This window comes from Chiloscyllium plagiosum, unplaced genomic scaffold (genome assembly GCF_037043375.1).
Source record: "Chiloscyllium plagiosum isolate Xiang-an unplaced genomic scaffold, Cpla_swu_hap1 HiC_scaffold_8, whole genome shotgun sequence".
NCBI lineage: Eukaryota > Metazoa > Chordata > Chondrichthyes > Orectolobiformes > Hemiscylliidae > Chiloscyllium > Chiloscyllium plagiosum.
The window spans coordinates 52,013,734-52,031,077 of record NW_028270146.1 but is presented as its reverse complement, the minus strand read 5'-3'; the positions used below and the strand labels follow the sequence as shown (position 1 = coordinate 52,031,077).

Below are 17,344 nucleotides of genomic sequence, written 5' to 3'. Positions count from 1 at the left end.
TGGGGAGAAATTCAATAGCTTTGTGGACTTATCGGCGAGTCGGAAGATGACAAAGTCAGTAGTACTATGCTCTGCCTCAACTCTTCCTCTGTCTCCTCATGAGCTGGCATTCAGATACTTGACTGAGAATTCTGTGGAGAAAGTGAGGACTGCATATGCTGGAGATCAGAGTCAAAACGTGTAGTGCTGGAAAAGCACAGCCAGTCAGGCAGCAGCCGAGGACCAGGAGAGTCAACGTTTTGAGCATAAGCTCTTCATCAGAATTCTGTAGCATTGTGATGACGTATGGAGATTGCAGCAGACTGCCGCTGAGTTCAACATATTTTAATGTGTACTTGTGGGCTCTGTGTGATTGAACCAGGTACGAGAAGTGTTTCTCCAGCGTGCCAACAGTCTCCTCCATGATGGTTCTGATCACTCTATAGTTCTCATTATAGGCAATTCCCGTGCATGGGCAGAGGGAAATCAGTGGTCATCTGCACTGATATGTTTTGTGTCCAATTAGCCATGCTGTGGTTCTCTGTGGAGTTACAAAGACTGCAGGAATAGCAGACTGCTTCAAAATGAAGGTAGCTTTATCCATGCAGCTTATTTAGCAATGGCTGGATTCCTCAGGTCCTGATATATGTACCACTCCTAATATAGCCCATTTTCATCACATTCTGGAAGCATCCTTGGATGGTATATGGGCAGAGGTTGGTTATGTCATCTCCCCCCCCCCCCCCCCCACATGATAAGTCCAGATATTTTGAAATTCAACCCCACTGTAACCTTACAAATGCTGGCAGACCCATCCTTGCCATTGTGTGAGGCCTCATGTTGTATTGAAGGAGGTGATACAAGTAAGCTCCTTGTTGAATCAGATTCAGCTCATGCATTTCCATAGGATTAAATGAAGCTTGAGAACATATGGTGGCACAGCCTTCTGTGAAGAACTCTGTTCCTCCTTACTCTTCACAGATTTCTCCTCTTATCAGGCTTTGCTCGTCTTGTTAGTACATAAGAAATAGGAGCAGGAGCAAGCCATTTGGCCCCTCAAACTGTCCCTGTCATTCAACAAGATGATGGCTGATCTGCTGAAGGCCTCAATTCCTCCTTCATTCCAGCTCAGCATAGTTGGCAACTACCTGATATTTTAAAATTCTAAATATCTCCTCTTTAAGTATCTTCAGTAATCTAGCCTCCACAACTATTTGACAATTCCAGGCTTTCAATATCTCATGGAATCCCTACAGTGTGGAAATAGGCTCTTCTGATCAACAAGTCCACACCAACCCTCCGAAGAGTAACCCACCCAGACCCATACCCTATTACTCTACATTTACTCCTGACTTATGCACCTAACCTACACATCCTGAACACTATAGGCAATTTAGCATGGCCAACTCACCTAGCCTGCAAATCTTTGTATTGTGGGAGGAAACCTATGCAGTCACTGGGAGAATGTATAAACTCCACACAGATAATCGTCCAAGGCTGGAATCGAACCCGGGTCCCTGGTGCTGTGAGGCTGCAGTGCTAACCACTGAGCCACCGTGCCACCGTGCCACCCATCTCTGGAAGAAGAAATTCATTCGCATCTCAGTTTTAAATGAGTATCCCTTCTTTTGTAACTATGTCCGCTGTTTGACTTTCCCCCACTAATGGAAACATCATCCCATTGTCCATCCTATTAAGCTGCTCCAGAATCTTGTGTACTTCATTAAGATTGCCCCTTTTTTTTTGAATTGTAATTAATAAAGGTCTAACCTGTTAAGCTGCTCTTGATAAGTCAACCGTGTCATACCAGGAAACAATGGGTGAATCGCTTTTTAACTGCACTTTTTTATACCCTTTTGTAAATACAAGACCAAAACTGTACACAATACTCCAGGAGTGGCCTCACCAATACCCTGTACTGTTGTAACAAGATCTTCCTTTTTTTTTTAATTCCAACCGCCTAACAGCCAATTCCATTTGTCGTCTTAAATCTGCTGCACCTGCATGCTAACCTTTTGTGTTTCATGCACAAGAACACTTCTTTTTGAAGTCTTTCTCTATTTAAATAATACTCTGCCTTTTGGTAATACTTACCAAAGAGTTGACCTCACATTTTCCTACATTAAACACCATCTAGCAACTTGTTGCCATTCACTAAACCTTGTCCTACAGGCAGTCCCTAGGTCACAAATGCATTCCTTTGCTGATTTCATTCATAAGTCAGTTTGTATGCAAATCAGAACACAATACAGTACTGTATAATATACTCATTTGTATGAGTGAATCTTTGCATGTTGGATCCTTAAAATTAATTGTAATATGGGATTTCGTTCATAAACGCAAGTGTTCGGAAGTGTCTCCTTGCTTATGTCTTCATCATGACATGCCCTTCCTTCTTTTTTGTACTGTCAGCAAATCTGGATACATTACACTCTGCCCCCTCCTCCAAGACATTAATATTGATAGTAAATAATTGAGGCTGTAGGACAGATCCTTGAGGCATTCCACTTGTTAAAAAAAATTCCAGTGAGAAAAATACTAACTCTGGCAAATTTGTCAAACATGATTTCAGTTTCATAGAATCATAGAGTCATAGAGATGTACAGCATGGAAACAGACCCTTCGGTCCATCCCGCCTGTGCCGACCAGATATCCCAACTCAATCTAGTCACACCTGCCAGCACTCGGCCCATATCCCTCCAAACCCTTCTTATTTATATACCCATCCAAATGCCTCTTAAATGTTGCAATTATACCAGCCTCCACCATTTCCTCTGGCAGCTCATTACATACACGTACCATCCTCTGTGTGAAAATGTTGCCCAGTAGGTCTCTTTTATATCTTTCCCCTCTCACCCTAAACCTATGCCCTCTAGTTCTGGACTCTCCGACGCCAGGGAAAAGACTTTGCCTATTTATCCTTTCCATGCTCCTCATAATTTTGTAAACCTCTATAAGGTCACCCTTCAGCCTCCGACACTCCAGGGAAAACAGCCCCAGCCTATTCAGCCTCTCCCTGTAGCTCAGATCCTCCAACCCTGGCAACATCCTTGTAAATCTTTTCTGAACCCTTTCAAGTTTCACAACATCTTTCCGATAAGAAGGAGACTGGAATTGCACGCAATATTCCAACAGTGGCCTACCCAATGTCCTGTACAGCGGCAACATGACCTCCCAACTCCTGTATTCAATACTCTGACCAATAAAGGAAAGCATACCAAACACCTTCTTCACTATCCTATCTACCTGCGACTCCACTTTCACGGAGCTATGAACGTGCACTCCAAGGTCTCTTTGTTCAGCAACATTCCCTATGACTTTACCATTAAGTGTATAAGTCCTGCTAAGATTTGCTCTCCCAAAATGCAGCACCTCACATTTATCTGAATTAAACACCATCTGCCACTTCTCAGCCCATTTGGCCCATCTGGTCAAGATCCTGTTGTAATCTGAGGTAACCCTCTTTTCTGTCCACCTACACCCCCAATTTTGGTGTCATCTGCAAACTTACTAACTGTACCTCTTATGCTCGCATCCAAATCATTTATGTAAATGACAAAAAGTAGTGGACCCAGCACCGATTCTTGTGGCACTCCACTGGTCACAGGCCTCCAGTCTGAAAAAAACCCTCCATCACTACCCTCTGTCTTCTACCTTTGAGCCAGTTCTGTATCCAAATGGCTAGTTTTCCCTGTATTCCGTGAGATCTAATCTTGCTAATCAGTCTCCCATGGGGAACCTTGTCAAACGCCTTACTGAAGTCCATACAGATCACATCTACTGCTCTGCCCTCATCAGTCCTCTTTGTTACTTCCTCAAAAAACTCAATCAAGTTTATGAGACATGATTTCCCACGCACAAAGCCATGTTGACTCTGTTTGATTGCACTAAGCATCTTGCTAGTTCTTCCTTAATAATGGACTTCAGCATTTTCTCAATGACATATGTTAAGCGAACTGGTCTGTAGTATCCTGCTTTCTCTTTCCCTCTCTTCAATAGCAGGGACATTATATGGACAGTTTTCCAATCGACTGAAACCTTTCCAGAATCCAAAGAGCTCTGAAACATTTTGATCAGTGCTTCCACTATCTCTGCAGCACTTCCCTTTAAAACCTTGGATCCAGGCCTTTAGATCTGGTGTCTTGTCTGCCTTCAGTTTTTCAAATACTTTGTCCCTCATGATAGAGACTATTACATGATGTTTCCCCCCCATTAGCACCTTGCATACCTGTTATCTTTGGGATGTTTATAGTGTATCCCACTAGAAAGATCAATGCAAAATATTGGTCTTATTTATCTGCCATTTCCCTGTTCCCAATTATCAATTCCCTAGTTTAATTTCCAATGAGTCCCACACTTAATTTAGTTGCTCCATTTCTATTTAAATGCTCATAGAATATAGCTCTAGCTCTTGCTGACTGTTTTTATAGTGCTTGCCAATTTACTTCCACAACCAATTTTCTCCCTCCTTATTAGTTTTTTAACCATTAGTCATTTGTCGATCAAGTTAAAGTCCCAGAGCTACTGCAAGCACAGCTTCCATAGCTAGTTAATGGTTGTGCCATCAGATCCTTAGAAAACATTGAAAAACAAGTTTCAGTATTTCCATGAGGTTACCATGAAGGTAGATGTAATTGAGTAATTCAGATGTGATATTGCCTGCAAATGGGATTCCTGGGCCTTCAAACAGCAACAGCAGTGTCACTATGGAACCCACTATTGTGGCTGTGGTCTGCTGTGGCATTTTCTGCAGCTTTGAAAAAGTCTGGAGCACATAAATTACATTAATGTTGTCCTTTTAAGTCAATAAAAGTCCCCAGATGATTCAAAAGAGAATATTCATTGAAATTTGCCTCTGAGTCACATAAAAGGTTATCAGTTAGATAGCCAAAAAAAAAGTGGTTAATGAAATAGGTTTTGAAGATGGTCTTAAAGAAGTAGACTGTGGGTGGGAGGGGAATGGGTTTGGGATAGAATCCAGCGCTATTCGCTTTAGCAGCTTAAGGCTAACTCACCAATGCTGGAGGGACTGATGTTGGGGTTGCACATTGGATATGAGCTACAGAGGGCTCTGGGGAGCCAAAGAATGTTACAGAAATAGGGAGAGACAAGGCCTTGCAAGAGATTTAAAAAATGAAGAGACTTTGAAAATTGAGGTCTTGCTGAGCCAATGTATGTAGTGAGCTCTGGGTGATGGGTGAACTGGACTTGGAGAATTTAAGACACAGTCAACAGAATTCTGGAAAGTTCAAGTTTATATAGGAAGGCTGCTGTGAAGGCATGGAACTGGTGATTCTACTGGTGAAATTAGTATAAAGAAGAGTTACAGCAGTAGATGTGATTTGGCAATCACACAGCTGCAAATAGAAAAATAGGAGTAGGATTGGGTTTTCAGACACTTGAGCTTATTCTGCAATTCAACTAGAGTATGCCTGATGGTCAAAATCAACACCTTTTGGGCACACCTTTCCCACATCCCTTGAAATATTTAATGGCTAGGTATTTGTCAATCTCTGTCTGAATATAGCCAATGACTGATCTTCTGAGATCGACAATGAATGGGTAAGCCAGTTTTAATCATTCTCGTCTCCAGCCCTTTTTACTTAATGAAGTGAAAATGAGGGCTTTACCAAGAGGTACAAACGTGATTGTTTTATTTAGTTTTTTTTATTCAACGTCATACAAATTGACAAACACATGACACACTAACAGTTAACAGTAAAAAAATCCCACTAAGAAATGGGGTCCTGAAAACAAGTGCCTCAAGTCTCACTATAACCAACAGGTAAGGCAATACTCAGAACCAACAAAGTAAACCACATCACAATCCTCCAAATAATAAAATGATGTGAAGGAGCTGGTGTTGGATTGGGCTGCACAAAGTTAAAAATCACACAACTCCAGGTCATGGTCCTAGCAGGTTAATTTGGAAGCACTAGCTTTTGTGCTGCTGCTCCTTCATCAAGTAGCTGTGGGACAGGATCATAAGACACAGAATTTATAGCAAAAGATGACAGTGTCATGCAACTGAAATGATATATTGAGCAAACCTAGATTGCTGTTATCTTGGTTTGTTCAATATATCATTTCAGTTGCATGACATTGTAATTTTTTGCTATAAATTCTGTGTCTTATGATCCTGTCTCACAGCTACCTGATGAAGGAGCAGCGCTCTGAAAGCTAGTACTTCCAAATAAACATGTTGGACTAAAACCTGGTGTTGTCTGATTTTTAACCAAATAAAAACACACAGTGAACAGTCAAAAAAGTGCATAAAAGGAAACCCACATACCAGCACACTCGGCGAAATAAACTCTCCCCAGAGATACACAAAACACAATGCAGATGGAAACACGATTCAATCACAACCTACATGATAAGATACAATGCAAACACAACAAGAGTGATCATTTTAATGGGGACATTGACATTAAAATTAATCATGAGAATGTAATCAAACAGATTGGCAGTTCCTAACTATCATAATAAGTGAAGGGCCAAAGGCTAGCATTGATGAAGTTCTTCGGGAGAAGTTACGTTTCTGGAGCATTTTATTTCGAGTCTATAACATACTGGCAAACAAGTTCAGTTTTCATTCTGCATCAGAATTATAACAGATAGGATATTACACATGGGATGAAACTGCAGTTTATGGAAAGCTGAATTCTGCAATGAACACAAGAAAAGGACATGGAAATCAGACTGATTGCAGTGTAATCAGATAATCAAAAGAAGCTCACATTGGTATTCTACAAAAATGAGTATATAGGTTTACCATTTAGACATTGTGCAAAAATCCAGGCCATTTACAAAGCAGTTTAAATAACTAAGATATACAAATGTGTTACACAGGTCAACCTTACAAGTGAGTTAGGTTTTGCATTCAAACATATGCACCATGGTTAATCATTCTACTTGTCTCTCTCTATCAATATTGCAAGCTTATAGGTTTATGTTATACAAAACCTGATGAAATAACAGTGCATACTTTCTCATAGGGAGCAGAAGAAGAGTTTTTTTCAAAACTTTATGGAAGTAAAGCAAAAATAGCAAGACGTGCTTCTGAAGAAATGAGCACACCAACAGAAACACAAACGCAAGAAGCAACACAGAAGGGAAGGACAAAGGCGGCTGAAGTACCTGATGTAACTTTTTCTTGCCCCAAGTTTCCAGCTTTCAAAAAAACAAAGACATACAAACTGGACAGATCACACAGCCTATCAGAAACGGAGGAATGTGAACAACACGATGTAACTGCAACAAGCACAGATATAGAGTCCCATTTAAAAACAGCAGAAACCCCTCAAAAGCTAAAAAAACGTAGAAGAAAAATAAAACTTCCACATATTGGTGCAGGAGGAATTAAAATGGGGAAAACAGAAAACTCTGAGCAGAAAAGACAAGAACCGTCACCAGGCAGCAAGGAGTCATCAACTTTGAAATATGAGAAATTCAAAACACATGCAGATAGTATACCACAAAGCACAAATGGCATCACAAAAACAATAATAAAGCAATCTGATTCAAAGCTGGAGAATCAGAGCAATGCAATGGAACCGGACAATATTAATATAGACTCCAAACTGAAAATGCCAAAACTGAAAATAGCAAAGTTTATCCTTTCAGAACCAATTCAACCCACAATTGATATTGAAACAAAATTACCAGACGAACAATCACACTTGCCAACATCAGCTACAAACATGGAACAGCAGAAAATTGAAATTAATGATTCAAAAAGAGACAGTAACGCACAATCAGCTATTCTGACCACTGCTTCAGAAGGTAAATTGAAAACAGGCAGTGGACTATCCGAACCTAAATTACAAGTAAGGAAGAAATATGATAAAATAACTGTCCAACAAAGGCAACAGGTTGTCTCACATAAAGAACCTAGTAGTGTACATGTAAAAGCTGATGTTATATTGCCATTAGATGAGGGACAAGAATCAAGTATGAGCAAGCAGGTTGCTGAGAAACCACTCCCAAAATCTGAGAAAAAAACAAAGAAATCCAAGACAGATAAGCCAGGAAAAATTAGAAAAACCAAAACTAAGGAAGACAAAGATAAGACTTCTGAGCAAGCAAGTAAGTCTTCAACACTTGCAATAGATGTTAGCTTAATGAAAATTGATGCCAAAGGTACAAACACTGATAGAGATATCACAGAACAAGGAGGAGAAGTGCTACCAGGCAGGTTACTGGGTAATCTCACAACAACATTCACTGAGCCTGAAGAGGCAGACTCAATCTTGGAGAACAGCAAGGGGCAGCAGGCAATTGAAAGTTCGGGCATGAAATATCAAACACATCAGAGGGAGCAAGAGTGTGATTCATATCCATCAATAACTGAGGTAAATATGGAAATTCCAAGGATGGAAATAAAAGAAGAAAAGAAAATGAGAAAGTCAAAAACACAAGGACAAGCATTTGGATTATCTAGACCTGAGATTAAACATGGAAAAATGAATGTTCATGCCAGCCTCCCCACAGTCGCTCTCTCAAAAAAAAATACCGATGTGGATGGCAATGTTTCAAATGTAAATTTGCAAACAGGCAAGATGGAAGGTGATCTTAGTCTTGGGAAGGTTGACATCAAAGATCCTGATGTCGGTCTAAAAAAGCCTGAAGTGGAAAAAACAAAAGTCGCTATTGAAATGAGAAAAGTGAAAGGGAAGTTGGATGTCAATGTGTCCATGCCGAAACCTGAACATGTTTCAGCTCTAGGTATGTCAGTAGATATTAAAGCTACATCAACCAATGCGGATTTGCCTACAGTTGATGTAGGTTTAGATTCAGCAGATCTGAAGGTGAAAGGTGAGGGAGCAAAGTTCAAAATGCCATCCATGAAAATGCCATCATTTGGTATTTCTCTTCCAAGGAATAAAAGACCTGAAGTTGATGTGAGTGTGAGCAAGCCCAATGTTGATATTTCAGTTGAAAAGCCAGAGGTCGAGGTTGAAGGTCCCAGCATTGACATAGAAACACCAAAACCTGAAGGTGATCTGCAGGCACCGGATGACGATATTGAAGTTAGAGGCGGAAAAATGAATCTGACCAAATTCAAAACTCCAAAATTTGGATTTTCCACTCCCGATATAAAAGCTCCAAAAGTGGACCAGGATGTAAATCTCCCCAAAGTCGATGTCTCCCTCAAGAAACCTGTGGTGGATATCAAAGTACCGAGTGTTAATGTCATGACAGGCAAGATGGAAGGTGATCTTAGTCTTGGGAAAATCGATATCAAAGGTCTTCATGTCGCTCTAAAACAGCCTGAAGTGGAAAAACCAAAAGTCGATGTTGACATCCCAAAAGTGAAAAGAATGTTGGATGTCGATGTGTCCATGTCGAAACCTGAAATTGATGTTTCAGCTCCAGGAATGTCAGTGGACATTAAACCTCCATCAGCTGACATTGATGTGCCAGCAGTTGATATCGATTTAGATTCAGCAGGTCTGAAGTTGAAAGGTGAGGGAGCAAAGTTCAAAATGCCATCCATGAAAATGCCATCATTTAGTATTTCTCTTCCAAAGTTCAAAGGACCGGATGTTGATGTGAGTGTGAGCAAGCCAGATGTTGATATTTCGGTTGAAAAAACAGAGATAGACATTAAAGGTCCTAAAATTGACTTAGAAACACCAAAACATGATGATGATCTGCAGGCACTGGATGTTGACATTGAAGTTAAACGTGGAAAAATGAAACTGCCCAAATTCAAAACTCCAAAATTTGGATTTTCCACTCCCGATATAAAAGCTCCAAATGTGGACCCGAATGTCAATCTCCCCAAAGTTGATGTCTCACTAGAGAAACCTGACGTGGATATCAAAGCACCGAGTGTCGATGTCACAGCAGGCAAGATGGAAGGTGATCATAGTCTTGGGAAGATCAACATTAAAGGTCCTGATGTCGGTCTAAAACTGCCTGAAGTGGAAAAACCAAAAGTCGATGTTGAAATGCCAAAAGTGAAAGGGAAGTTGGATGCCGATGTGTCCATGCCTCAACCTGAAATTGATGTTTCAGCCCCAGGAATGTCAGTGGACATTAACCCTCCAACAGCTGACATTGATGTGCCAGCAGTTGATGTCGATTTACCTTCAGCAGATCTCAAGATGAAAGGTGAGGGTGCAAAGTTCAAAATGCCATCCATGAAAAAGCCATCATTTGGTATTTCTCTTCCAAAGTTCAAAGGACCTGACGTTGATGTGAGTGTGAACAAGCCAGACGTTGATATTTCAGTTGAAAAACCAGAGATCGATATTGCAGGTCCCAAAATTGATGTAAAAACACCAAAACTAGAAAGTGATCTGCAGGCACCGGATGTTGACATTGAAGTTAAAGGTGGAAAAATGAAACTGCCCAAATTCAAAACTCCCAAATTTGGATTTTCCACTCCTGATGTAAAAGCTCCAAAGGTGGGCCTGAATGTAGATCTCCCCAAAGTCGATGTCTCACTAGAGAAACCTGAGGTGGATATCAAAGTACCGAGAGTCGATGTCACGGCAGGCAAGATGGAAGGTAATTGTAGTCTTGGGAAGATTGACATCAAAAGTCCTGATGTCGGTCTAAAACAGCCTGAAGTGGAAAAACCAAAAGTCGATGTTGAAATGCCAAAAGTGAAAGGGAAGTTGGATGTCGATTTGTCCATGCCTCAACCTGAAATTGATGTTTCAGCTCCAGGAATGTCAGTGGACATTAACCCTCCATCAGCTGACATTGATGTGCCAGCAGTTGATGTAGATTTAGATTCAGCAGATCTCAAGTTGAAAGGTGAGGGAGCAAAGTTCAAAATGCCATCTATGAAAAAGTCATCATTTGGTATTTCTCTTCCAAACTTCAAAGGACCTGAAGTTGATGTGAGTGTGAGCAAGCCAGATGTTGATATTTCAGTAGATAAACCAGAGATAGACATTAAAGGTCCTAAAATTGACGTAGAAACACCAAAACCTGAAGGTGATCTGCAGTCACCGGATGTTGACATTGACGTTACAGGTGGAAAAATGAAACTGCCCAAATTCAAAACCCCCAAATTTGGATTTGCAACTCCCGATATAAAAGCTCCAAAAGTGGACCAAGATATAAATCTCCCCAAAGTCGATGTCTCTGTGGAGAAACCTGAGGTGGATATCAAAGTACCGAGTGTCGATGTCACGGCAGGCAAGATGGAAGGTGATCTTAGTCTTGGGAAGATCGACATCAAAACTCCAGATATTGGTCTAAAACTGCCTGAAGTGGAAAAACCAAGAGTCGACGGTGAAATGCCAAAAGTGAAAGGGAAGTTGGATGTCGATGTGTCCATGCCTCAACCTGAAATTGATGTTTCAGCTCCAGGAATGTCAGTGGACATTAAACCTCCATCAGCTGACATTGATGTGCCAGCAGTTGATGTAGATTTAGATTCAGCAGATCTGAAGTTGAAAGGTGAGGGAGCAAAGATCAAAATGCCATCTATGAAAATGCCATCATTTGGTATTTCTCTTCCAAAGTTCAAAGGACCTGAAGTTGATGTGAGTGTGAGCAAGCCAGATGTTGATATTTCAGTTGAAAAACCAGAGATAGACATTATAGGTCCTAAAATTGACGTAGAAACTCCAAAACCTGAAGGTGATCTGCAGGCACCGGATGTTGACATTGAAGTTAAAGGGGGAAAAATGAAACTGCCCAAATTCAAAACTCCCAAATTTGGATTTTCCACTCCCGATATAAAAGCTCCAAAAGTGGACCTGAATGTCAATCTCCCCAAAGTTGATGTCTCACTAGAGAAACCTGAGGTGGATATCAAAGTTCCGAGTGTCGATGTCACAGCAGGCAAGATGGAAGGTGATCTTAGTCTTGGGAAGATCGACATCAAAGGTCCTGATGTCGGACTAAAACTGCCTGAAGTGAAAAAACCAAACGTCGATGTTGAATTGCCAAAAGTGAAAGGGAAGTTGGATGTCGATGTGTCCATGCCAAAACCTGAAATTGATATTTCAGCTCCAGGAATGTCAGTGGACATTAACCCTCCATCAGCTGACATTGATGTGCCAGCAGTTGATGTAGATTTAGATTCAGCAGATCTCAAGATTAAAGGTGAGGGAGCAAAGTTCAAAATGCCATCTATGAAAATGCCATCATTTGGTATTTCTCTTCCAAAGTTCAAAGGACCTGATGTTGATGTGAGTGTGAACAAGCCAGACGTTGGTATTTCAGTTGAAAAACCAGAGATCGATATTGCAGGTCCCAAAATTGATGTAAAAACACCAACACTAAAAAGTGATCTGCAGGCACCGGATGGTGACATTGAAGTTAAAGGGGGAAAAATGAAACTGCCCAAATTCAAAACTCCCAAATTTGGATTTTCCACTCCCGATATAAAAGCTCCAAAAGTGGACCTGAATGTCAATATTCCCAAAGTTGATGTCTCACTAGAGAAACCTGAGGTGGATATGAAAGTTCCGAGTGTCGATGTCACAGCAGGTAAGATGGAAGGTGATCTTAGTCTTGGGAAGATCGACATCAAAGGTCCTGATGTCGGTCTAAAACTGCCTGAATTGGAAAAACCGAACGTCGATGTTGAAATGCCAAAAGTGAAAGGGAAGTTGGATGTCGATGTGTCCATGCCAAAACCTGAAATTGATATTTCAGCTCCAGGAATGTCAGTGGACATTAACCCTCCATCAGCTGACATTGATGTGCCAGCAGTTGATGTAGATTTAGATTCAGCAGATCTCAAAATGAAAGGTGAGGGTGCAAAGTTCAAAATGCCATCTATGAAAATGCCATCATTTGGTATTTCTCTTCCAAAGTTCAAAGGACCTGAAGTTGATGTGAGTGTGAGCAAGCCAGATGTTGATATTTCAGTAGATAAACCAGAGATAGACATTAAAGGTCCTAAAATTGACGTAGAAACACCAAAACCTGAAGGTGATTTGCAGGCACCCGATGTTGACATTGAAGTTAAAGGTGGAAAAATGAAACTGCCCAAATTCAAAACTCCCAAAGTTGGATTTTCCACTCCTGATATAAAAGTTCCAAAGGTGGGCCTGAATGTAGATCTCCCCAAAGTCGATGTCTCACTAGAGAAACCTGAGGTGGATATCAAAGTACCGAGAATCGATGTCACGTCAGGCAAGATGGAAGGTGATTGTAGTCTTGGGAAGATTGACATCAAAAGTCCTGATGTCGGTCTAAAACTGCCTGAAGTGGAAAAACCAAATGTTGATGTTGAAATGCCAAAAGTGAAAGGGAAGTTGGATGTCGATGTGTCCATGCCTCAACCTGAAATTGATGTTTTAGCTCCAGGAATGTCAGTGGACATTAACCCTCCATCAGCTGACATTGATGTGCCAGCAGTTGATGTCGATTTACCTTCAGCAGATCTGAAGTTGAAAGGTGAGGGAGCAAAGTTCAAAATGCCATCCACGAAAAAGTCATCATTTGGTATTTCTCTTCCAAAGTTCAAAGGACCTGAAGTTGATGTGAGTGTGAGCAAGCCAGATGTTGATATTTCAGTTGAAAAACCAGAGATAGACATTAAAGGTCCTAAAATTGACGTAGAAACACCAAAACCTGAAGGTGATCTGCAGGCACCGGATGTTGACATTGACGTTACAGGTGGAAAAATGAAACTGCCCAAATTCAAAACACCCAAATTTGGAATTGCAACTCCCGATATAAAAGCTCCAAAAGTGGACCAAGATATAAATCTCCCCAAAGTTGATGTCTCACGAGAGAAACCTGAGGTGGATATAAAAGTTCCGAGTGTCGATGTCACAGCAGGCAAGATGGAAGGTGATCTTAGTCTTGGGAAGATCGACATCAAAACTCCAGATATTGGTCTAAAACTGCCTGAAGTGGAAAAACCAAAAGTCGATGTTGAAATGCCAAAGGTGAAAGGGAAGTTGGATGTCGATGTGTCCATGCCTCAACCTGAAATTGACATTTCAGCTCCAGGAATGTCAGTGGACATTAAACCTCCATCAGCTGACATTGATGTGCCAGCAGTTGGTGTAGATTTAGATTCAGCAGATCTGAAGTTGAAAGGTGAGGGAGCAAAGTTCAAAATGCCATCTATGAAAATGCCATCATTTGGTATTTCTCTTCCAAAGTTCAAAGGACCTGAAGTTGATGTGAGTGTGAGCAAGCCAGATGTTGATATTTCAGTTGAAAAACCTGTGATTGACATTAAAAGTCCTAAAATTGACGTAGAAACTCCAAAACCTGAATTTGATCTGCAGGCACCGGATGTTGACATTGAAGTTAAAGGGCGAAAAATGAGACTGCCCAAATTCAAAACTCCCAAGTTTGGATTTTCCACTCCCGATATAAAAGCTCCAAAAGTGGACCTGAATGTCAATCTTCCCAAAGTTGATGTCTCACGCGAGAAACCTGAGGTGGATATCAAAGTTCCGAGTGTCGATGTCACAGCAGGTAAGATGGAAGGTGATCTTAGTGTTGGGAAGATCGACATCAAAGGTCCTGATGTCGGTCTAAAACTGCCTGAAGTGGAAAAACCGAACGTCGATGTTGAAATGCCAAAAGTGAAAGGGAAGTTGGATGTCGATGTGTCCATGCCAAAACCTGAAATTGATATTTCAGCTCCAGGAATGTCAGTGGACATTAACCCTCCATCAGCTGACATTGATGTGCCAGCAGTTGATGTCGATTTAGATTCAGCAGATCTCAAGATGAAAGGTGAGGGTGCAAAGGTCAAAATGCCATCTATGAAAATGCCATCATTTGGTATTTCTCTTCCAAAGATCAAAGGACCTGAAATTGATGTGAGTGTGAGCAAGCCAGATGTTGATATTTCAGTTCAAAAACCTGAGATTGACATTAAAGGTCCGAAAATTGACATCGAAACTCCAAACCTTGAAGGTGATCTGCAGGCACCGGATGTTGACATTGACGTTAAAGGAGGAAAAATGAAACTGCCCAAATTCAAAACTCCCAAATTTGGATTTTCCACTCCTGATATAAAAGTTCCAAAGGTGGGCCTGAATGTAGATCTCCCCAAAGTCGATGTCTCACTAGAGAAACCTGAGGTGGATATCAAAGTACCGAGAGTCGATGTCACGGCAGGCAAGATGGAAGGTGATCTTAGTCTTGGGAAGATCGACATCAAAACTCCAGATATTGGTCTAAAACTGCCTGAAGTGGAAAAACCAAGAGTCGATGGTGAAATGCCAAAAGTGAAAGGGAAGTTGGATGTCGATGTGTCCATGCCTCAACCTGAAATTGATGTTTCAGCTCCAGGAATGTCAGTGGACATTAACCCTCCATCAGCTGACATTGATGAGCCAGCAGTTGATGTAGATTTAGATTCAGCAGATCTCAAAATGAAAGGTGAGGGTGCAAAGTTCAAAATGCCATCTATGAAAATGCCATCATTTGGTATTTCTCTTCCAAAGTTCAAAGGACCTGAAATTGATGTGAGTGTGAGCAAGCCAGATGTTGATATTTCAGTAGATAAACCAGAGATAGACATTAAAGGTCCTAAAATTGACGTAGAAACACCAAAACCTGAAGGTGATTTGCAGGCACCGGATGTTGACATTGAAGTTAAAGGTGGAAAAATGAAACTGCCCAAATTCAAAACTCCCAAATTTGGATTTTCCACTCCTGATATAAAAGTTCCAAAGGTGGGCCTGAATGTAGATCTCCCCAAAGTCGATGTCTCACTAGAGAAACCTGAGGTGGATATCAAAGTACCGAGAATCGATGTCACGTCAGGCAAGATGGAAGGTGATTGTAGTCTCGGAAAGATTGACATCAAAAGTCCTGATGTCGGTCTAAAACTGCCTGAAGTGGAAAAACCAAATGTTGATGTTGAAATGCCAAAAGTGAAAGGGAAGTTGGATGTCGATGTGTCCATGCCTCAACCTGAAATTGATGTTTTAGCTCCAGGAATGTCAGTGGACATTAACCCTCCATCAGCTGACATTGATGTGCCAGCAGTTGATGTCGATTTACCTTCAGCAGATCTGAAGTTGAAAGGTGAGGGAGCAAAGTTCAAAATGCCATCCACGAAAAAGTCATCATTTGGTATTTCTCTTCCAAAGTTCAAAGGACCTGAAGTTGATGTGAGTGTGAGCAAGCCAGATGTTGATATTTCAGTTGAAAAACCAGAGATAGACATTAAAGGTCCTAAAATTGACGTAGAAACACCAAAACCTGAAGGTGATCTGCAGGCACCGGATGTTGACATTGACGTTACAGGTGGAAAAATGAAACTGCCCAAATTCAAAACCCCCAAATTTGGAATTGCAACTCCCGATATAAAAGCTCCAAAAGTGGACCAAGATATAAATCTCCCCAAAGTTGATGTCTCACGAGAGAAACCTGAGGTGGATATAAAAGTTCCGAGTGTCGATGTCACAGCAGGCAAGATGGAAGGTGATCTTAGTCTTGGGAAGATCGACATCAAAACTCCAGATATTGGTCTAAAACTGCCTGAAGTGGAAAAACCAAAAGTCGATGTTGAAATGCCAAAGGTGAAAGGGAAGTTGGATGTCGATGTGTCCATGCCTCAACCTGAAATTGACATTTCAGCTCCAGGAATGTCAGTGGACATTAACCCTCCATCAGCTGACATTGATGTGCCAGCAGTTGGTGTAGATTTAGATTCAGCAGATCTGAAGTTGAAAGGTGAGGGAGCAAAGTTCAAAATGCCATCTATGAAAATGCCATCATTTGGTATTTCTCTTCCAAAGTTCAAAGGACCTGAAGTTGATGTGAGTGTGTGCAAGCCAGATGTTGATATTTCAGTTGAAAAACCTGAGATTGACATTAAAAGTCCTAAAATTGACGTAGAAACTCCAAAACCTGAATTTGATCTGCAGGCACCGGATGTTGACATTGAAGTTAAAGGGCGAAAAATGAAACTGCCCAAATTCAAAACTCCCAAGTTTGGATTTTCCACTCCCGATATAAAAGCTCCAAAAGTGGACCTGAATGTCAATCTTCCCAAAGTTGATGTCTCACGCGAGAAACCTGAGGTGGATATCAAAGTTCCGAGTGTCGATGTCACAGCAGGTAAGATGGAAGGTGATCTTAGTGTTGGGAAGATCGACATCAAATGTCCTGATGTCGGTCTAAAACTGCCTGAAGTGGAAAAACCGAACGTCGATGTTGAAATGCCAAAAGTGAAAGGGAAGTTGGATGTCGATGTGTCCATGCCAAAACCTGAAATTGATATTACAGCTCCAGGAATGTCAGTGGACATTAACCCTCCATCAGCTGACATTGATGTGCCAGCAGTTGATGTCGATTTAGATTCAGCAGATCTCAAGATGAAAGGTGAGGGTGCAAAGGTCAAAATGCCATCTATGAAAATGCCATCATTTGGTATTTCTCTTCCGAAGATCAAAGGACCTGAAATTGA

The 17,344-nt window shown here is 41.1% G+C and overlaps 1 protein-coding gene across 3 annotated transcripts in view; it reads left to right on the top strand.

The window, feature by feature from the left end:
• The window catches only part of LOC122553574 (uncharacterized), a 102,640-nt gene that overhangs the window by 63,419 nt on the left and 21,877 nt on the right, over window positions 1-17,344 (top strand). Inside the window, exons 7-8 of one of the 3 annotated variants that reach the window (XM_087989841.1) lie at window positions 6,978-10,320; window positions 11,623-17,344. The exon at window positions 11,623-17,344 is cut by the window's right edge and continues 18,206 nt beyond it. In XM_087989841.1, coding sequence (XP_087845967.1) covers window positions 6,978-10,320; window positions 11,623-17,344 — 9,065 coding nt within the window. Of the gene's footprint in view, window positions 1-6,977 lie in introns of all 3 variants that reach the window. The other 2 variants (XM_087989840.1, XM_087989839.1) reach the window with 2 other exon arrangements.